At 39.8% G+C, this 23,226-nt stretch overlaps 1 protein-coding gene across 1 annotated transcript in view; it reads right to left on the reverse strand.

The window, feature by feature from the left end:
* The window catches only part of DNAH8 (dynein axonemal heavy chain 8), a 154,984-nt gene that overhangs the window by 43,215 nt on the left and 88,543 nt on the right, over nt 1–23,226 (reverse strand). Inside the window, exons 50-67 of the mRNA XM_063125403.1 lie at nt 22,792–22,934; nt 21,282–21,416; nt 20,906–21,028; nt 19,810–20,023; nt 18,011–18,120; nt 17,386–17,549; nt 14,087–14,279; nt 12,573–12,695; nt 11,978–12,108; nt 9,378–9,531; nt 8,348–8,512; nt 6,885–7,111; nt 6,384–6,502; nt 5,663–5,766; nt 4,169–4,345; nt 3,494–3,661; nt 1,838–2,050; nt 1,131–1,268 (exon numbers count right to left, since the gene is read on the reverse strand). Coding sequence (XP_062981473.1) covers nt 1,131–1,268; nt 1,838–2,050; nt 3,494–3,661; nt 4,169–4,345; nt 5,663–5,766; nt 6,384–6,502; nt 6,885–7,111; nt 8,348–8,512; nt 9,378–9,531; nt 11,978–12,108; nt 12,573–12,695; nt 14,087–14,279; nt 17,386–17,549; nt 18,011–18,120; nt 19,810–20,023; nt 20,906–21,028; nt 21,282–21,416; nt 22,792–22,934 — 2,801 coding nt within the window. The remainder of the gene's footprint in view (nt 1–1,130; nt 1,269–1,837; nt 2,051–3,493; nt 3,662–4,168; nt 4,346–5,662; nt 5,767–6,383; nt 6,503–6,884; nt 7,112–8,347; nt 8,513–9,377; nt 9,532–11,977; nt 12,109–12,572; nt 12,696–14,086; nt 14,280–17,385; nt 17,550–18,010; nt 18,121–19,809; nt 20,024–20,905; nt 21,029–21,281; nt 21,417–22,791; nt 22,935–23,226) is intronic.

A 23,226-nucleotide genomic window follows, 5' to 3' on the forward strand; every position in this document is an offset into this window, starting at 1 on the left:
ACACCCTAGAGGAGAAGAGTGTCTAATTATAAATGACAGATTCCCCCCTTCCTTTCATTGGTCCACTTGGGTCAGTTAGGCAAGTATTCTTTGTTTTACTGCAAGCATGATAAGAGAGTTTCCAGCCTTCCTCTACAGCTTAGAGATGGGGATGGGGACAGGGATTATCTCTACAGTTGTGCACTGCTCAAAAATGCACTGAAATAATGGAGATGATCCCTGTGCCACTTTCAAGGTCCAAGCTGGAGGGGAAAGCTGAAGGCTGATGTTTTGATATTGAACTGCCAAAGTGCTCCCAGTATCTTGGCTATCCAGTGACAAAATAATTCTCTGTCTGGTAACCCCACACAACTTGTCCCTGACCTTGTGTGGTGGTGCAGTGTGAGATCAGGGACAAGAGGAGGGGCACTCCTACCCAAGCCTTAGCTAAAATCTTGGACCCCTATTTCTTTTCTTAAAGATGGTGACTTGGGCCTGTTAGGGGAGTGTATGAAATCCTGTAGTACTTCCAAGCCAGCAGAGAGTGAGCACTGTCAGAAGTGGGAAGGTACAAACTACTCCTCAGCCCTAAGGAGGACAGAGAGTCCTGTTTGAAGAAAGGAGAATAACACAATCCAAAGAATGAAACGACTTACAGGTTTTCATGGCTTTCTATTTCCCTGTGTGTTTGGGTTTCATTAAAGAAGAGAAATTACTCAGGAGTAACCTACCCATTACTTGGGTAGGTTACTCCTACCCAAGCCTAAACATTCATATAAGTGTCCCTACAAATTAATTCAGGGAATTGCCTTGGGACTCCTGGCTTTGGTGGACTGAGTCACAGCAGTTTCATATTTATGTATTTAAATATTTAATATTAAAATGTTATACCTAATCAGCCTTTCAATCCGCTAAGGCCCTTGAAGTGGCTAGTGTAAAAGGCCTATCATCTCTCCTGTACATCCCGTAGATCCCTAAGGCAGCAAAGTTTCAATACCACATCCAAGACAGAAGCCTGATTGGCATGTAACCAGGAACACAAAAGTGGCCAAAGTGTGCCAGAAGCAAGGCAGCCATCATTAGCCCCAAGAAAATGTTCAAGACAAAACAGAACATATACTTCTAATTCACAATGTATTGTCTTGTTTTACCATCTTCTCTTTCATAGCTGCATCAAACTTTGCTTGCACTTTATCCAGTTCTGCTTGCTTCTCATCTAGCAATTGCTGAGCCATCCCTAATTCTGCATTTGCTACTTTCAAACGTCCTTCTTGTTTTGCCAAGTTAGCCTGAAATTGAAAAATATGTTTTCCAAAACTTTGTGATGTCTTTCACAAACTGCATATGGGTTTTCCTATTTTTAGCGAATTAAAAAATGGTGATGGGGAAAGCAAATGAATACTAACTGGATAAAACACAGCTAGCTAACTAATGGGAAATCATTTAAAAAATCTCAGAAATTGCTCCTTAGATTCACAACTAGATGAGACAACAGGAGACCATGAATGATCTCCTGTATTTTGTTTTAATGGCAATTGGCTTAATTTGATTTTCTCACAGTCTAGAATATTTCTTCATTACAGTTTGGGCAAGAATGTGAAAATATCACATCATATCATCAAAGCAATCATTGATATGTCTTCTTCAAAACTGTGCTTTTTAAATTAAGCTCTTTTGTATTTTAAATCATTACTATGTTAACTACTTTATATAGTTCAAGACCAAATTTAGATTTGCAACCAAATTTCAACTAAATCAAAATTAAAGGCAAATTTGGAGGTTCCTGACCAAGTGAAACATCTGTTTCCTTTTCCTCTCAGTAACTAGAATGTGTATAGAACGAAATAGTGTCACTTACCTTAAGAGGTAATACATCTCTGTTTATGCTATAAAACGTTGCCATGGCCTGTGTCCAAGAAAGGAGCCCTGCCACATTACCACAGACTTTTTTTCCATTCTCAAATGTATAATCTTCCATTTGAAAATAAGGCTGTAGTAATTCTACCATCTCTTCATTGATTGTATCTTTAGCAAACTGCTGGAGACTCTGCAGAAATGGCCCACTCATTAGCTGCAAATAAACAGACCAAAACCCCACAGCCCCTTTAGATACAATTAATTTCTTCTCTCATCACATTTCCAGTTGTAATAATGTTCAAACCTCCTTTTATATAAGTATTTATTCTTTACATCAATTATTCTTTACATCAATTATTTTAAAAGTCTATCAAAGAAGAGGTGAATGACCCGCAATCGCCATCCTGTTAAAAGTTTTACTTTCAATTATTATGTGGCAGTAAGAAACACTAATCGATTGAGCAAATTTTCTGGCCATCTCCATTAACTTCAGTTCATTTATTAGAGGTTGTACCATGTGGGTTTCTGGTGAAAAGCAAGCTACAGGATTGGGGGTTAGTACGACTTGAGGACAGTAAGAGCCACACACCGAAATCAGATATAGATATATAGATATAGATATAGAAGAATACAACATTCCGGCAGGGGTGAAGGCATCTATAGTGGCTACAGTGTGCCCAAAGAGTCAAAATATAGGTGTTCAATGGCCATTATGGACACAGGGTTTTTTTCAGTGTGCATGGTGGTGGTGGGGAGCTTACACCTTCTGAAGTTTAAAGGAAGGGAGAGGCAAATTTATGGACCCAAGAACTATGTGACTAGCCTAATTATTTATTAGATTTCTTTGCTATTCTTCCTAATACATGGCATCCCTATAATCTCACCCACTCAGATATGGGCCAGGTCAAATGTCTGAATGCACAGATGGAAGTTAAGCAATGCTTTCAGGCCATTTTTGCTTATATTATCAATGTTCCTATTTAGTTCAAGGGTTGCCAGATAAAAAATATACAGTCTTGGAGCCAAAGAACAGTAAACAGAATTCTGCTAGTAGAATGGGACTCCTGCTGCCTTAAAGCCCACTTGTCAGGGTCAAGAGACCCTCTGGAACAGTGTTTGATGCAGAGCAGGGGCCTGCAACTGGAGAGAAGTTGTGGCTAAAATTGGGGAAGCTAAGTTCCCCACGTAACGAGGAGCAGTGAATTGTGAGGCGTGCTGGCTGGCAGCGGAGGGAGAAAGGCTGGTGGAGAGCGGTGGCTCAGCCACTGCAACAGCACAGGCCCAGCAGCAGCATCTCCTTCCCAGGAGGGGACTGCTGAGCCAATCAGCACGATGACAGAGTGGGGCCAAAGAGGCAGACCCAGCAGAGTGAACTCTTTCCTTTGTTCTGCCTCCAGTCCAACCTGATGCTCCAAAAGGCAGCCCCTCCCATGCGGCTCCAGGATTGCAGTTGCTGGCTTCAGCAGTTGCTTACTTTCCCAAGAATAAATCCATGGTGGGAAAGAGATCCCTGAGCTCTCAAAAGAGATCCAGAAAATGGGCTCAAGAAGGAGTCCCCCTTTATGCAAGCAAAAGTGCTTTCTACTTATGTTAGGGCTCTGTTGGATCCAAGCCAAAAAAAAATTCAATATTAAAAGCACTTAGAAATATTATTTACTTTCAAGGACTCGCTCCAGGATGGCTTCAAACAAGGTCTTTCTGGATCCATAGTAACTGGGTCTATTTTCTTTTGGAATAGCAAAAGACAACAATCCATGATCCTCATGATCAGATGGGGGGGCTTTGCAAGTTTTCGAACTGTCGAAATATCTGCTGGTTTGATAGTCTGCAAAAGAAAAACAAATTTATTGCTTGAGTAAGATGTTATATAAACACTAGGACATCTCATCATCCTGCATCGCTCTAAGCAAAGATTATACGTACATTAATGAAACAGTCAGGTTCTAGCAGCGACATCAGAAACTTGAATGAGTAAAACACACAGTGTTACATTTCCTAAAACTGTTACAATCAAGTATTCTTAATGAAACTCATATTTGATGAAGATGCACAGGGCTCCTCAGGGAAGAGAAGTATTCATGAAAGAATGAAAGCAAATTTGGGAAACAATGTAAAACAACAGATAACACAAAGAAGGTTATTTCAAACCAAATACACATTTGACATATTTCCTAGCTTTGCACCTACAATCTCAGGGAAATTTACACAACGTGCTTACGACATAGCCAGATTGGCACGGTACACTGGCTATATCACAACCTTAATTTCCTGGTTGTAAGCTTTCTTCACTTCAAGTGCTGAATATTAAAAAATAAAATAAAAAATTACTCACGTTCAAAGCAGCTTCAGCTTCTTCTAACGCTGGTCTAGCTGCCTCCAGCTTTGCCTCGGCTACCACTTTCTCTGAATCAATTTCATCTACAATTTTTTGTGCTTTGTCTTTTACACCTTGAACTTCATTTTTCACTTTAGCTGAAGCCTCAGCACTTACTGTCACTTCTGCCAGCACCTATTATATAGTTTAAAAAATATGCAGGGTCATATGATTTCAGTGAGGCAACTAACTTTTGGAAAGGGAGGGGGCCAAACCTACCACACCAATGGAGTTTGGGCCCAGCTTATGACAGGTTTGCCCTTCCTGGCCCCCTTTCCCAAGCAATCTTCCCCTTATAAAGAGTGGGGGCAGGGGGAGGAGAGAGCTTGGCACTTAACACATTCTAAGTAATGTGCTGATATCACTGAGGTAAAACAAAGCTAGTCTAGAACAAGGACAATGTTTCTGATGATCCCAGCCAATCTGGAATAAAGTAGTAAATACGATCATGTAAGCAAGGGCCAATGAAGCCTATTGAGGGCACTGTAGGTCATATTGTACATCCCTATATTGGCTTAGTGACCAGCAACATTTATAAAAAGGCAAAAAGGTACTGTAATACATTAAAGGCCCATGGGCAGTTCATGCGTGGAAGGCCTGATTATTTTTCTATGATACTATGTATGTTGGTACATTATATTAGAGTAAGACACTTTGTACAATGAGACTGCCAGACCGAGAGCTAATCTCACAATCATGGCTGCAGTTTTCCCTAGTAATACAATCATAGTTATGTCCAACTACCTCCTGATTCACACTCATATTTGTCTATGGCATTTTATTTATTTGTTTGCTTAAATATTCTAGGCTGCCAGGCAAAAGTTTCATTTAGGCACACTTACACTAAAGTAAAACAAAATGTTATGATCACCTATATGCTACACATTTTGCATGGCATGTAGTTTAGCTCATACTTCAATAAAAGCAGCCATTTACAACAGCAGATTCAACAAAATTCACTAGACTCACTAAAACTAAATCGATGGATTCCATAAAGAAAGTCACAAACTGGTGCATACTGGAAAAGGGAGCAGTGATGGTAGTGCACTTAAAATGCTTATTATCAATCACGTCATAGGACATTGGTGCCCTATGGCATAGTCATAACTATTGCGTACTCATAACTATGGCAATTGCAATAGTAATGAAAGTACAATCTAGCGTTCTGTGCAGTACAGAAAATGGCATTATCTAGTATTGGGGAAACATGTCTTTTTGTACCATTTTATCCTAAAACATGCATTCTTATGTACATTTTGATAGGATTTTTTGAGCTGAGAATTGTTCAATAAAATTTGGAGAAGTGATGAAAATCAAAGGAGAGCTGCATTTTCATCTACCTATTAGTCCAAGGAGAGCGAGACAGGTCAATCTGCTTAAAAATACAGTCCCAACAAAATCCTCAAGCATCCCTAATGTGTATTTAATGGGATATTGAATTTTAGTACTCACTTTGTCGGCTTTTACAGAAGCCAAAGCCAATTCCTTCTCTTTCACTGCCAAGTCCTGAGAGAGTTTAGCAACTGATTCACTAGCCTCCATCAGCTTAGAAAGCCCTATAATAAATAGTGATCAAACTTCAAAGGAATGAATTTATCTATACTGTTATCCCATATTAGGACAATATTTTGAACCTAAAAAGCCAAATTCCTGCTATATCACCCCTCTACCCCTCCTGGTGAGTCAGTCAGTCACTTGCTTGCTCCATCCCAACCCCCCATCCCCATCCTGATCATGCAGCTGCAGGAAGGGAACAAATCTGTTCCCTTCCCCACAAGTCTTCTGCTGCCTTACCAGCAACGGGAGCAGGTATTGGTGGCTGTGGAGGTGGGTGGAACCCAAACAACTCCCCAGGCAAGCAGCAATAGTGGCCAGGCAAGGCTTGGCACACAGTAAAGGAAAGCACTGCATCAGCCAGTCCAGGCCGCAACTGTGTGCCATTTTAAATCATAATACTTTCCGTACTGTGAGTACAGTACAGTAATCCTATACATACTTACCAGAGAGCAAGTCCCATTAAACTTTATGAGATTTACTTCTGAGTAGATATGAATAGGATTGCAGTGCAAAAGGTCTGAGAAAATACAGATGGCTTCGGACTGGAAGGAAATAAGCGTGGGTGCCAAGTGAGCCTCTCTTTGTACAGTATTGCAAAGACATAATCTTATCTTACCGATGTGCATGCGCTCAGCTTGTTCATTAATGTTGGACAGCTTATCAGCATAAACATCTTTGTAGCCATTAATGAAAGAGAGATAAGACTTGGGGGTCACATGAGCTCTTCGTCGGTATCTGTGATGTACAACAGTGATAATATCTAAGGTTTATATAATCTTGCCATCATCTGATACAATCCTAAATGTATGTACAACTTCATTTATACAATTACCTCAATGACAAAAGCCCCAGGTTTCACTTTCAACTGTAATGTAAATGCATTTTGATGAGCTAGAATTGTAAAAATTGACTTACAAAGTGCACCCGTTGAAATAAATAAACACTCATCCCCTTGAAACCAAAAGAATCATGTCCTACATTATCTTCTGTTACATATCAGGTCATCAATAAATGTGAATTCATTCAAACAAATGTTCTATATCTATTAAGAGGAATCCAAAATTCTCATCCTTTAGTTGAATAATTACAGAATTAACATATATATTTCAAATAGTACCTTTGGAAATAATTCTCACAGCTTTCTGAAACTAGGTCATGAAAAATGCCCATGGTTTCTACCACTTGTGCTTTCACTTCAGCAGAACAGACAATGTTAAATTCTGACAGGAAATAATGTGACACAGCAACAAGAGCTTCCTTGGGCCAGCGAGTGAACCAGTCCATGGTGCAGCCAGATATAAGACCAGGAAATTTCAAAGAACGTGCACGAAACTTCTCACCAACCTAAGAAGAACAAAATTAATTTTAATGTCATGTAAGTGAAATGGTTATTAATGAGAACATTTCAACTTTAATTTCCCCCATACACAGGCAGCAATCCAGCTGTATGTATGTAAAGAAGCTAGGGTTGTGTAGACACAGGGGCGCATTTGGATGCCTCGATAGTCGACAGTGGGTTAATAGTCAATTCACAGTTGGTTATTTTGCAGGTACTCCTCAAACAATCAGAGAAATAACCAACCATGAGTTGGTTATAAGCAACTGGATTATTAATCACAGTGCATTGATTAACTCGTTCCCAGTCTTTTCCACTTGTACTCCATCACCCCTTGCTGCCCATGCCATTGTGTCATCATTTTATCTTAATCACTCTTTTGGAATAAAATAAAGTATTACATATATTAGAAATTTAATGATTATACAGGTTAAGAGAGGAACCAAATACTAGGGTGACCATATGAAAAGGAGGACAGGGCTCCTGTATCTTTAACAGTTGTATTGAAAAGAAAATTTCAGCAGGTGTCATTTGTATATATGGGGAACCTGGTGAAATTTCCTCTTCATCACAGCAGTTAAAGCTGCAGGTGCCCCGCCCTCTTTTAAATCTGGTCACTCTCGTATAGCTCCTGCAGCTTTAACTGTTGTGATGAAGAGGGACTTTCACAAGGTTCTCCATATATATAAATGACACCTGCTGAAATTCCCTTTTCTATGCAACTGTTAAAGATACAGGAGTCCTGTCCTCCTTTTCATATGGTCACCCTATTTGCCAAATACACAAATATTTTTTCCTAAACTATTGTAAATATGTTTATTTTGGTAACAGATACTTCTACACTTTACTTTATATTCAGTGCTGCCTTATGACAAAAATGTAACGGGATTTTTAGTTCAGTGTGAATATATTAACGAAGTAGGCCTGCAATCCTGTCCACACTTATAAGAGAACAAGTCCCAATAAACTTTAGTAGTACTTAAACATAGATGGGGCTGTACGTCCCAGTTTTGTAGCTCACGTACACTAATGGATTATCCAAGTAATGTTAGTAAAACAATTCCCATAAGAATGGACTGCAGAGTCAAATTTGCTAGATATTAAAGGTTTGTCACTGAGGAACATTTTTTTTATTTTTTAAAAAAAGATTTGTTTACTTTTAAAGCTGTAGAATTCCTCATTAACATTGAATGGTTTCCCCCCCTCCTAATATGCCCAAGGAAAGCAGAAATGTAGAAACTCACTGGAGAAAAGCAGAGAACAACGTGAAGATTTTTCTTTGACCGTGATATAAAATATTCATAAAGATTATCAAAAGTAGGAGGGACTCTTGGTAACTCTTTTTTCATTACAGATATCAATCCTTGAGTTATTTCATCCAATTCATCTCGTGGAAATAAATTGGAAATCTTATTAGAAAAGTAAAATTGATAGAAAAATTACAATTCATTTACTAATAACATTATGACAACAATTTGTAAAGGATAGGTCTGTGTTTGCATATCCTGTCTTCTGGATGAGCATCTGAACTGATGCGCTCCAATTCAATGGTGCATGCTCGGAGCAACTTGGGTAGTTAACGCGAAGCCATTTTTTAAAAAGCTAACTTTGCCATCAGCTGTTTGGCAAAAAAGGGAGAGCAGGAAAGAAGGATTGTTCCCCGCTCCCACCGGAACAGCTGATCGTTAGGATTTAAGTTTCTAAGAAGGGCTCCGTGCACATAGCTCTGACTGTTAGATCAGAGACTCAGACTGTCGTTCATGGGCTTCCTGAAATATTTCCTCAGCACAACAAAGCTAAGAACATTTGCAGAATACCCAAAACTTTTATGCATCCCATGGGAAACTTTTAGAATGAAAGCCCAAATATAGTGGACGATGTAACAAAACGGAATATTTGTATTTAATTGCATAAAATCTTAGAGTTGGAAGGGCTCATTTAGGGCATCGAGTCCAAGTAGGACTTCATGTCTAGTCCCCTTATAATCTTTGTTGCCCTTCCCATTTATTTGCTTGTCCAATGCTTACATCATAAGCATTGGACAAGCAAATCCAATGCTTATCCAATTACTACAAAAATCAGTGATGAACAAAACATAAGATCTCTGGATTGTAAGTTTATTTTTTATCTTTTTCTGCATCTATCTATCTATCTATCTATCTATCTATGAATGCTATAATCTACCCTACTAAGCCATGGGGATAGAAAGATAAAATTCTAATAATTATCATAATATCATAATTTTAAAAATCTGTATTGATCTGAAATTCTAACCTCTCCAGAAGAAAGCAGATTATTAAGGTATTCCAGAAATGACTCGTCTTTTATTTCATTATCTGTGAAAATAAATGTGATTCCTTTTCCTTCAGCACCAGCAACTCTATATAAAAGCTTTAGATCGTCCGTTAGATTGACCACATTGTATGATCTGGGAGGAGACGGGGGGGGGGGGGAAACAAGCTTAACATGCAGTATAGCCTCATCTCATACAAATGTTAATGAAGTGGTAATCTACATCAGTGAAAATTAGTGAGGAGGATATATCTAATTCAGCAAGAACTACTCCTTTTAGGAGCTGCAACCTTGAACAGATTGTGTGGATATAATTTAGAGCTATCACACTTCTACAGAAATAACCATCAATGCAAACAACAGCAGAACCACCAGCATACTGCTTTCGGGTGAGTTGTGCTAGGATATAGCTTTGGCAATTGGGCAGTATAAAAATGTAATAAATAAAAAGTAAAAAATGAAATTAGACCAAGAAATCATGTACTCTTCATCTACATTCATGCCTGCTGTACTTGTGGTAAATCGATTTGACTGCTGTTTGAATTTTAGAGATCCTCTCTGGAGAGAGAGCCATGATCCCTGCTTGCGTGTCTATTATGGCCCCCAGGTGGAGTATTCTTTGAGAGGGAAACAAATGTAAGGCACACCACAAGCCATGTTAGAATGAGTATTGAGATGATGAGAATGATTCCTCACAAGTATGTCTATCATATGAATGAATGAAATAACATAGGAAAATATAATAAGAAAGTTCATACATTCAAGATTATATCCAATGTTAGTCCTATGTAGAGTAGACACCTTGTAATGAATGGGTTTCAAGTTAGTCTTGACTAACTTAGGTCCCATTCATTTCAGTGGGTCTATTGTAGGACTACCATTGGATGCTAGCTTTAGCAGGTATAAATGAGGGATCTTAACTGACAATTACTTTTATCATTAGTTAGAGAATAAGCAAATTTAATTTAGATCAATAATAATAATAATAATAATAATAATAATAATAATAATAATAACAACAACAACAACAACAATAATACACCTCTTTTGTTCATCTGGACAGAACCAAGACAGAATAACATTAGAATTTCACTGTCCAACTGTGTTTTCTATTAATCCAGAGAGTCAATTCAGTAGTTGTGGGGAAAGATGAGTTTTACAACGTCTGTAGAGAAGCTCTTTCCCTTTTTTCCCTTTTAATATTTTTCCATTTCATTTTTTTACTTTTTTTTTTTTTTAAAAAATTAAAGCTGGGGGCTACCTTCACGGCTTTCATGCCTGCAAGGTTGTGCCAGATAATCCCCACACCAAGGAGCAAGCACGGGGTTTATGGTGGTCATCTGCTGCCTCCCCCATCCCTCCTTGAGACTGGGGCGAGGAGGAGGAGGAGGCGATGGCAGCAATGACGGTGGCAGCAGCAGCTTCGGTGGGAGAGAAAACAATTTCTTTTCAGAAGAGGAGGAGGCAGCAATGGCAACAGCTCAGGGGAAGAAAATAAACTCTTCTTCCCATGGCAAGGCAGCATGAGGCATTCCAGCATTCATTTTGCTTACTGGCCCACCCTCTGTCCAGGTGGTCAGCCACCAATTAAGGGTTGCCATCTGCTGGGAATGCCCCTTGAGCTGCTCCAGAGCAAGTACAGAATGGCGGAAGAGCCAGGCTGCCCTTGCTCTCGCTGGAAGAGTCAGGTAAGTCCCCGACTTTTCAGCTGAGCATCTTTAGTTCTTTGCCCCAGGGTGGCTTTGAATCTGCAGCTGCGTCATCGAACCGATGCCATACAGATTTGCAGCCACCCCGCGGCAAAGAAAACATCAAGACAGCACCTTGGTGGCAATTTCTTCCTTCCATCCCAGAGCAGTAAAATTCTGGACCAGTATCTGATGGAGCCCTTGCACAGGCGGCCCAGGCCTTTTGGCATGGATGTACAAACAGCCCCTACCACTGGCTGTTGCGATGTAGCTGAGACAAGCGCAAGGGCTCGTTTTTGGAAGGAGTGCATTTCCGCTCGCTGCAGAGCTTCCCCCAGAAGCACTACATCCCAGCTGGCAGTGGTAGGAGCTGTGCGTGCACCGGGGCCAACGTACTTCAGCCACTGGCACACGGGCTCCTTTGGATACTGACCCTGGTACTCACTGTTTTGCTGCTGCCAAATCTCCCTGTTTTTAAAAAAATATATTTTCAAAAAAGTATTTTCTTTTTTAAAGAAAATAGGAAAGAAAAGCTAAGAAAAGTTCCTGCCATAATTGTAACACTGCTCCTGTCCTGCCCTGGATTTTTAGGAAATAGCTGATTTTGCTTTATTGGACTTGCTGGGAAGACTACTGAAAAATGGCTAAACCTCCTATTTTAAAACAATATAGGATGTATTATTATGAAATGCAAATGCTAAATGATAAAGAATTAAGAATTTACATTCCCTCATAGCACATAGGGTCAATGGTACCATAAACGCATGAATATGTCATGGTGACAGTAGGCCAGGCCTATCACCGATCTCATTTTCCATATGGTCATATAATGATATATGCAGGGGAAACAGGAATCATCATCACGCACTTGTTTAAATATATTATTTTTCTCACCTAGTTAAAGTAATCTGAAATATTTTGTATCCTGCTATAAAGGAGGCCAGCCTTGAAAGACTCTGCTTTCCAGAACCACCAACTCCTACAAGTAAAGCATTCCCACAGGCAGTCCGAATTATTCGTGAAATCTATATTACCAGAAAAAGAAGATGATAATGGTAGTGTACTTAGCTAGTTATAAGAGGTCAACAATGTTAAAGAATTATCCCAAATCTCCTTTTGAAAGACTGCTTTTGAAGGGTTATATGAAAAAACAGCCCCAAAACCCATAGGTCAGCTGACTCTTCTCCAACCTGGTACCTTTCAGAAGTGTTGGATTGCAACTCCCGTAATTTGCCTGCTACCGTGGCCATTGGCCATGATGGGAGCTGCACTCGAATACATGTGCAATGCACCAGGTTGTGAAAGATAGGCTCAGTCAAATCTTAGAGCTTCTTTGTTGAAAGAAGAATACTCTTCCCTTATAGGAAAGCAATATGTCTTGTAAGTGGCATGTGATTTTAGCAAAAATCTCCACGTGAAAACACAAGAGTGGAGGAGCTGGATAAATAAATAAAATAAATATAATAATTTGTGAAATGAACACACAGACCTTAACAAGATGTGTTATAGCATCTTTGAAAAACACCAAATCAAGGAATCCACCTCTAACAGCTTCATTATATTGTTTCTGGTAAAACTGCAATTTTTCGGACAAAAAATCCAAACTTGGAATCTAAACAGGGGGGAAAATAAGGAGAATTTCAAAAAACACAATTTCAATGAATTAACAAAAATATTTCAAAAGGCATATAGATAAAAGCAAATCGCTTCTCTTTTGGCAACCCCCTTTATAAAATACTGGAGAGTAAATTTCTCATACAGATTTCAGTTTACTTATTCTGCTCACAGATTATATTTAGTATGCAGCTCTTTTTGTGAACCGCCCAGACAGCTTCGGCTATTGGGAGGTATAAAAATGTAATAAATAAATAAATAAACTCTATACTCACCTGTGAGTAATCCCCACCAAACTCAACGGCCCCTACTTCTGCGTAGATATGTACAGGATTGCCCTGTTATTGTTCTAAAGACAGACTTTTAAAAAAATAAATATCCTTTGCTAGCCACATTATGGCGGTGAGGAACGGGATTCAGCACTGTCTTCACTGACATAGTGCTCTCTTCCTCTGGTGCTGCAGGCCACCCTCCGCACCTATACACAGCCACTGTTTTCAGCCATGGATTGCTTATTCCACTGGCTGTGGGCTATTTAACCTTGACAATGGATTGCCCTTAGATCTGTGCTACCATATTTCTTCGATTGTAAGATGCCATCGATTGTAAGACGCACACTAATTTCAGTACCACCAACAGGAGAAAAAAAAACCTAAGTCACACCCGCGATTCTAAGACGCGGGGGAAAAAGTGTGTCTTAGAATCGAAGAAATAGGGTAGTTGTTTTTCTAATTCTTTGTATGTTCCTATCAAGCTTCCTCCCTCTCCCCGCCCCCACATTTACAGATGTCCTTTCAGGAAAAGTATGGTATGTCTGCTTCCTGTAGCTTAATATCTGTCATAATCTGAAAATAATATGCAAATTATCTTAGTCGTACATAACAGAGCATGAAAATTAGTTGTCACCTTTGAGCTCATGATATATTCCTGACTTCATTCCCAGCCTATCCCAATCTACAATATTCTTCAACCTACCATTTTCTACAATTCAGGGTTCAACTTTAAACATATAAAGACTTGTATTTCATTAGCATCTCTAAAGGCAAATAAAAAGAGCCCCACAATGAGTCTTCTCTTTTACCAAGTGCAGCAGGGCAAGCAAAAATGCTCCTTGATGAGCACTCTGAACCCTTGAAAACCAATGCCCCCTGCCGTCTGCCTGCAAGTTGCATCCAATTCGAACTTTGAAAAACATCAAGCAGCGTCTCAAGGCATTTTCAATTATGCTGGTAGATAATGGCCAGCAATATAGGATTATTTTAAGTATTCATTGTGTATATATTTCAGTTATATATTTTACATAGTTTTAGTATGCGTTATATTCAGTTGTTGTTGTTACCCACCCAGGTATCAGGGAATGGCTTAAGAATCAACTAATTAATTAAATACCAGTTCATAAACTTTTGGTGCCTCAAACACAAAATCTTCAGGTTCTTCACCAGTTGGTTCAGGCATATCCCGCAAAAAATCTACAAAATATGGTTCAGAGTTGATTTGTGATACTAATTGTGAATCCACATGTTCGTCAACTACTCTAGTAAAACTTCTGTCAAACCAAACTTCATCATCTTCACAGACAAATCTGCAAGACACAAGTCAGTTACAATGAGCAGACAGATTCTGCTGAAAAGGTACAAGATTACCAAAGGCTTCTGATGGGTTTTCCCAACTGTGTAACAGCTGGAAAAAACGGCATAAATGAAATGAAAACACAGACATTCCCATCATTCTAGAATTAGATGCTGATACTTTTGAACCAAACTGAAGCACTAATTCCAGCCCCCTTGTTTCATTCATGGAAATTTACAGGGGTTCCAGATCTCATCTTCTTCTTCTGGTCTTTTACCACTGTTTCTTCTACCCTTTTCTTACCAGAAAAGATCAATTAAGTAGAAAATGATGAAATAGCTGCACAATGCCTTTAGATCGGTAGTGCTTATTGCTATCTGGAAACACCCCAGGACTTCAGAGTTGATGATCATGAGTAAGCTGCCCAAAGATTGCAACAGGGCATCTCATACACCAACTTTCCCCAAGCTAGCATTTTCCAAAGGTGTTGGAAGACAATTTCCATCATCCCCAGTCTGCAGAGCCATTGGATGCTGAGATTTCCCATCCAACATGTATGAGAGGTGCCAGGATGGGGGAAAGCTGTCGAAGAGCTTTTCTACAAAGGCTATTAATCACCTTGTGTAATTTACTTCAGGTTTTGTTGCAGAATTGAGATCTGAGCTCTCCACAAAGAGCTTTTCCTTTCTTGCTTTTCCACTACATACCTGCTAGGTGGTACTGTGTTATAGCGGAATAGCACACATACACAAGTAGGAAAATTCATTTTCTTTTGCCATCAAAAATAATACCCAATTCCTCCCACTCTTAAAAAACAAGATACTCTTAAAAAACTGAAGTGGAACTGGAAGATCACATCATTGGGCATGTCTACACCAGTCTTTTTCCTGGGGATCATTCCTGGGTCATCCCTGTGCGTCCACATGATGCACAGTGGGTCCTGGGAGCAGGTAGGGATGATCCCTCCATTTCCCCAGGATATGTGCAGACACCTTTCCCCTAGCTTTTCCCGTGGTACTGAGATGATCCCAAGGACCGCGTGTGGTGTGGGCGCCCGTCCCGGATTCTTCCCTCCTCCCCATGAGTAGTCAGCAAAGGGAAGGAGCGGGGCTGGGGAGAGTCCAGGGACATCAAGGGTGGGGTGGGGAGCGGGGTCAGTGTTTGTTTTTAACTTACTTTTTCGCTGGAGCTCAAGTTCCAGGACATCACGCTTCTGTGTATACACCCTGGGATGATCCCAGAAGCAGGTAAGTCCAGGATTGTCCCCCCTCCCTCCCTCTACACCAGTAGATGTAGACATGCCCTCTGTCTAAAGAACTTGTAAACATCCATGATTAAGGAACCACAAGTGCACAATAAATGGCCATGAATGGAAAAGGATTAGAAAACAGCAATTATGAATCTTCACAGTATAAACTAGTGTTTGCTTCCCATACAATGCTTGTTCTTTGTATGATTTCTGCTATACTGCAGATACTTTTCTGGGATACTTTCTGACTTTTATTCATAATTCTTATTTTTATTTATGGTTAAAAATACAATCTTTCTCTGCGCAGGCACAATGCCCATGTGTAAAACAATGCTCAGAGGATTCCACAGTGCCTGATTCTCCTCTCTCCAACCCCCTTTGGCACATATACAGAGCAGGCATTCCATCAAGGTGCTCTGGGATAATTAAGAATCTGTGCACATCTCTTGCCCCGTTCCTTCACCCATTCCCCTAGATCAAGTTACATAAGCCCCAGGACTGCCTGGGTAGTAGAGGATAAAAGCTGGATAAGGATCTGAGAGGCATGCCTTGCACACCCCTCCTATTCCCTGTTAGTAGCCATTTTTGTTGCTCTCACATGAGCTGGGTGGAGGAAGGGTCAGAGTTCTGTGAAACTCCAAAGACATCCCTCCACATGTAGGCACCCAGGGTACGATCACTGTAGCCTAAGGACAGGTGAGAGCACAGAGGAAAGAGGAACAGCAAGTTCCAGGGATGCTTCCAGGAAGAGGGATCCCAGTGCTGCTAATCAGAAAGCACTGTGTTGCCATTTCATATTTTTCTCCTTAATGGATATTCCACAATAAGAACAAGGATGGGAGAAAAAATGTGGGAAAATACAGCAGGGTTATGAGCAGAAGATGGCGATGTCTGCCCTTCCCCAATAAAATTCCCTGAATGAGGCAAAGTGATGGCATGATAAAAACCTAGCCTGGGAAGTCTCCACATCCCATCACACTGTAAGGAAAACAAGCAGAAAGCACCAGCTGCAGAGGAATAAGGAAAGAAATGTCCAAGTGGACAAGAAAAAGTTATCTATTTAAAGCTCAGTGCATTTCAAACAGCTGGTCTTCCTCCCGAACACTCCTTGACAACAATTTTCAACCCATTAGCTAACCACTGTTGGAATAATTTTCAACCTAGTTGAAAATTATTGCTCAAGTGGGCCCTGAAGAAGGCAAACTATTTGAAAAGCACTGAACTTACAAACCAAAACCAAAAATCTTTTCCTGTGCATGTGCAGAATTCTTTCTCTCCCCCACCCCCCACCATCAGACTGCAGATCAGGCTTTGGGCTATTCTAGGCGAGGTGTTTATTTTGTGCTCATCTTTCCCTACTCACAGTTGCTTACGAGTTCTTTAGACAACATCATGCCCCCCCTCCCAGTTTTGCTTCTGTGCCTAATCAGCACTTTCGGCCAGTTTTTCTAGAGCAGGGAAAATTTAAATGTGGAAGTGAAAGAAAGTGCCGTTTCCTCTTGTGTATTTGTGCTATTTCCCTATACCACTGTGCCACCTAGAGGTTATGTAGCAGAAAGGGAGGAAAGGGAATGCTCTTCATGTAGTGCTTGGATCTCAATTCTGTGATGAGACTGACAGTAGACACAGCACAACAGCCTTGTGTAGAATAGTTGATGCAGGCCTAATTGAGCCTTTTTTCAAAAGAAGAGGGAGGCCTTTACTCACAAGGTGTGCATGTATTTTACCCTCACAGCTATTTCTGGTTGCTGTTCTCCTGAATTCCTGAATATATGTGGTCAGGACTTCATAATGAGATCCAGGTAGAAGGTGGCAGCCTTTCTGTCTCTCACTGCTTTAAACTCTTCAGTAAAGGATTTAATTATCATACCTGTCTGCAATTACTCTAGTGCATTCATGTTTAAAGAGCGCCAGAAGGGTACTGACATCAGTACATTCCTCTGATTTCATAATTAGCATTCCTTGCCAAATTCTCGAAAGGTCCCTCAGATTGAAGATATAATGGAATTTGGATGGTGTGGGCAACATTTTCACCTAAAGCAAAAAAAAAAACACAAAAAAAACTTTGAAACTTTCCATAGTATCTATAAATAAATAAATGCACTTTAACTTGTAAAACAATAAATATACCTGCATTCATGTATTTATTTACCCCCAGGCTTCCTGTTTCTTTGAGTGAAATCAAAGCAAAAATGTCACTGGCAAAATGATTTTTTGGGCTTGGCACATCTGATTAAATGGGAAATAGTTCTCACAAGTGAATTTGCTTTTGGGGAGACAGTCAGACCAGCTGTCCTCAGGCAATAGGACGGGGTGCTTCCAACTGTCCTTCACTAGAGTTGAAGGACAGTTGCATGGATGAAAGACTATTATTTATTTCTACAGAACCTATATATCTAGGTACTATGTATGAATCACAATAAGGCTCAGGCCCTGCCCTCAGGTTTATACCTCTAAATGATTAACCTATTTCTAGAAAGTAGTATATTCTATACCTTAGTCCATTGCCACAATATTCTTCCTGCTGATACTAATTTCATTATCATTTCACATATTTCCGGCTTGAAATTTCTACATGGATGAAAGTACCCACAGCCAATTATTCCTGGAAAATAATAATATATGATTAATTTGAAAACAATACCAAAATCACATATTCTCAGGAAGGACTGGACTCTAAGCGTACAGTTGCATCAAGGATGTATAACCACAGTTATCTTTAGGCAAGTTAGTAGTTACAGTTTTGATAGGAAAAATAAAAAGGTAAGGTCAAATATTTTATTGAATCGGTTTCTTGCAGGGAGTGTGTGTGTGTGTGTGTGTGTGTGTGTGTGTGTTTAATCTTCACAGGTTTCTCTTTCAGCTGTAAATGGTACAAACACTTAGCTTAGCTGAAGGATTGAACACAAATACAGCAAAACAGAGTGATATAGCTTTACAAAGAAAAAGGTTAAAATACAAATCTAAGATGAGTGATGTTATAGCTTACTGTACAAAGGAAAATCTAGCTCATGATGAACCATTTAAAGTAGAAATGTGCTCCCTGAGGTTTCAAGATATCCTGTATCAGGCAATGCAAGGCACTTGCTGCTATTACTCTTTGCATAGGGTAATACGTTCCACTCTGTACATGGGGGTAGCATCCTGGTGTCCTTCATATGTTTTGGACTACAACTCCCATAATCTCAGACCACTGGCTATATTGACTGGGACTGATGGGAGCTGTAGTCCAAAGGATCAGGGAGATACCAGGTTGTCTATCATGCTTTATACCAGGCAGAGTTTCTTCAATGTTAAGCACTTTACAATTGTAATCAGAGTTCCTTCCCGGATCCCCTACTTTTGGGCTTGAGGTGGAGGGCAACTGGTGGTGGTGCTCCATTTCTGGTCCTCTACCCAGGGACACTCACTTGTGCCTTTCTTATTAAGTTTAGTTGTCAGGATGAGACTCTTTTGTGTGCCTGAGGGTTTTATTTGAATTGTGACCTGGTAGAATTCTATATGGAATGGGCTTAATTGCTGTTTTATCACACGTCTGTTTTATTCCATTTCTCTGTGTGTTTGTTTTAGCTGATTAACATCCCTGTTGCTTTCAGCACTTTGCTTTCAATTGTTTGTTTCATATTATTACTGTTACTCACTTTGGGAATTTGATGCAAGACTGAAAAGGAGGCTATAAAACTCTAAATAAATGAATTAGAACATGAGGGCATCATCATACAATGCTACCCACACATGAACGTTGTTTATTTATTTCATAAATTTATATACCACTTCCCAACAAAATTCTCTAAGTGAAGGTAACACCAAAATATAACATTGGTACTGACATGAATTACAAAGTGGGTTCCATGCAAGGTCATCACATTCTTAAATCTCTTACTGCACTGCCCCAATTGCACAATCGTTCCACAGAGGGGATGAGGCCCTCCAGATGTTGTTGGACTGCAGCTCCCATCATCCCCTACCATTGGCCATACTGGCTAGGGCTGATGTAAATTGGTCCAACAGTCTCTGGAGGCCTATATGTTCCCCACCTCAGCTCCACAGTACAATACTCCAGGGCCCCATCTACGCAGGGCATTTACTCAAATTCTAACTGTGTCCGGCAGATGATCATGGCACATGATGCACACCTCTCTCCATAGCAAGTGCAGTTTTTCATGCTATAAAACCCAGCTTTTTTCAAACCAAGTTTTATAGGACTATTTTCTAGCATAGATTTTAAATTATTTAAATTATTCACAGGTGCAATTTGTTAAATTCATTTGAAAGTTACAGAAAAAAATAATACCAAATATTTTATCTATGGATACGTTGGATGGCAGGGTGCAGTTAAACACAGTAAACTGCCTTTTTAAGCGCTGTGGGATATCATTTCGACCTCCTCCTGGGTGAATCATTGCTGCTATTAACTGCACATCAACAATTGTGGTAAAGTCTCCAGGTTTATCCAAGCTGTACATTCCTTCCATTTCCATCATCTGCCGCACTATTTCATTTGTCACCTATGCAATTTTTTAAAGAAACATTAATCACCCATTGAATAGGAAACAGCAAAGATACAATCCTGCTAATTTAGCCAAATACGTTTTGACTTTATTCTAGAATGGCATGGGACACAGTATAAATTAAATGATGCTTGACGATATATATGTTGATGTTCTACTGAAATCAATAGGACGTACTTGTGCCGAAATTTGTTTGGATGGAATCAGGCCAGGTCAAGATTCAAAAAGAAACCAGTATCTTTAAGCCTACTTTAAGCCTGATTTCTAAGAGCAAAAATGCACAACAGAAAGAACTTAAAGACAGTTTTAATATTAGAGAACATACGAAGCTGCCTTATATTGAGTCTGTCCGTTAGTCCATCTAGCTTGGTATAGACTACATTAATTGGCAGTGTTTTTCTAAGCTTTCAGAGGGAGATCTTTCCTGGGCCTACCTAGATATGCCAGAAATTAACTCTGGGGATCTCTACATGCAAAGCATGTGCTCTACCACTGCGGTATTGCCCTTCCTCCTAGTTGGTGGCCCACCCCAATGTTCTTTATGCCATCAAAGAAAGACCATCTAGTTAAGGCACACTGGACAGTACTAGGGCATGGCTCAATTGTTGTGGCACCATCACAGGTTGCTCGCAGGCATAGAAATTCTGTGTTTGCTACAGCCATATCTGACTTATTTAAGACTTGCACTGTGTAGCCCTGTTGGAAAAGTTGAACTGTCTGAGATCTTCATGATGCATGCAATCAAATACAAAAGTAGGTAATATTTTTATCATGTGGGGGTGGTGAAGTCTACGTGATAGTTTGTGTTTTAAAAATTATTTTTAGTGAAAACATTATGTTACGTAGCTGTGTTGCTATGTATAAAGGTTAGAATTTTACCTGATCTCCCCATTCATTAATAATCGGCATGTTAATATCATCAATGAATATGGTCATTCTCCTGCCCCCTGGAGGTCCATAGGTACTGCCCATTCGTTTGTCCACATAACTTTCTATTGTCCTCTTAACAATTAAAACAAAAAGATGAAGAAAAACAATCAAGTAAAAGTTACAGTAGTTTACAAATCCTTGCTTGATTTCTCCCCTCCCCAGTCTTAAAATGTGTGTCAATCTAAGAAGACAAATTAGAGCAAGATATTAACAACTCCTCAAATGACTTAGGGCCATGAGTAGTGTGGAGTAGTGTGTTACAAAAATCATTTAAAATATTTGTGCAAGCATATCATGTAAAAACAGCTTCTAAAACCTAGTTTACCTGAAACATTCCAGGTTCCGTTGCTGAAGAAAAGTTTAAAGATTTTGATAATTGTTCTTCAGGATCATATTTTTTTAAATAGCCTTTGATCATTACGGTCTTTGCTGTTCCTTGTTCACCAATAAGCAACACTGCCTGCAACAATTTTGTGACAGTTATTATCACATTCGGACAGTATAACAAAGCTAAATTACTGCAAAAAAAAAGTCTTAAGCTGTACAAAAAATTGCAAGTGATTATGCTGTTTTACATTGGATTTATCCTCCTCCTCCTCCTCCTCCTCTTCTTCCTCCTCCTCCTCCTTAGGCAAGAAAACCTTCACCCCTCATCCCAAACAGCCCCATAAGAACTCAATGGCATGGAATGTTGAGTGAGTGAGAAGGGAAAAGCTGACAAATAGGGTGGCTGGAAAGGGAGGACAGAACAATATTAAGAAGGGTAGAAAGAAACATCTCCCTGTTTGGATAGGCTAGTTTCTGGTTCACACTGAGAAACTATTTAAAATGTCAGCCCTACCATTAGGCAAAATGTGGCAGATGCTGATGGGCATGAAAGGGATAGAGCTTATGTTCCACCTGCTCTGCATTCCTACTGTGCTGTCTTCAAGTGCAGTGGAGAATGTTGTCTTGTTGCCATTGTTGAAATAAGATTCAAGTGCCAGGCTGGTCCAGCTTTTGCACATGGAATTGCACTACCTTGTCCTTTGCCTCTGCAGCAAGGGGTTTGGGGCTGTCCCTAGCACTGCCCAAAGAAATCAATGGATAAATAAAATAACAGAACAAAACTCAGATTGGGTCCAAATGTGTCCATCACACCTCCCACCCGAAATGAAGGGGGTAAATCCGAAATGGAAGGAAAATAGGTGAAGGGTCTGAGCATGCTCTGTGGTCATAGAATGCTGACTGATGGGGATGGGGGAAAAAACTGGTAGGAAGGAGAAATGGAATGGGGTGTCTGGAGCTCTGAACAGGAGCACCCCACACTACAACATTTTGTTGTAGGTCCCATTATTCAAGTATCATTCAGATTCCAGCCCCTGGCAAAATGTCAGTGGCAAAAATTTCAATATAAGTTGCTTGGAATGGAAAGGAGTAGGAAGGGGCACCATTATCTCTTTGATGTTGCATCCTTATATCATTGACAGCCCCCCTTTTATACAATAATTACCACTTCATCACACAACTAGGATTGGATTCATGCATTTCTAGTTGAAAGCTCTAGATACTGAACCAACCTCTCTTTTTGGTTGAGTGCAGATAGACCCTATTAACACTGTAAGACATTGTAAAGAAAACTAAGATATCTAAGCTTTAGATGAATAGAGACAGAACTTTGGATCCAGACTTGCTGTTTTAAATGGATATCCAAACAATATCCATTTAAAACAACAGGAGCGGGGAGAGACACACTGCACAGATTGCACAATTCTGGACCCGTGCCTGTGTCTATAATGGTTTGTGTTCTTGTTCTTCTTAGGGACTCATGATTTGATAGGAAAATATGCACTTACTTTGTGTTGCTTTGATATGGTGTCCATCAAAAACTGTGTTCTGACATTGTCAACATTTGGAACCAGTATAGATGCATATTCAGGAACGCTGTCTGTTGGATAAATATATTCTTGAACTTTTTTATTCCAGTGATCCCAGTCACCTAAAGGGAAAAATATAATCCTGACTATTTTCCTTCTCCAACCATTATCTCCACTGATCAAAATAGTTCCTAGCGAACAAGGAACAGCACAGACTCTGTTGGGTCTATACTACATTGGATCAAAATCCTTGATGATTCAAGTGATGTCATTTCTTTCTCAGACTATTATTCTCAGTCAGATGAATCTCCAGAGTACTGCTACTTAAGTTCTTTTGATTCACCAAGTAATCAAGAAAATAGGCTGGCAGATTAAAGATAATGTTCCTTGAATCATAGGAAGACATGAAAATGA

Source organism: Elgaria multicarinata, chromosome 4 (genome assembly GCF_023053635.1).
Source record: "Elgaria multicarinata webbii isolate HBS135686 ecotype San Diego chromosome 4, rElgMul1.1.pri, whole genome shotgun sequence".
NCBI classification, from domain to species: Eukaryota; Metazoa; Chordata; class Lepidosauria; order Squamata; family Anguidae; genus Elgaria; species Elgaria multicarinata.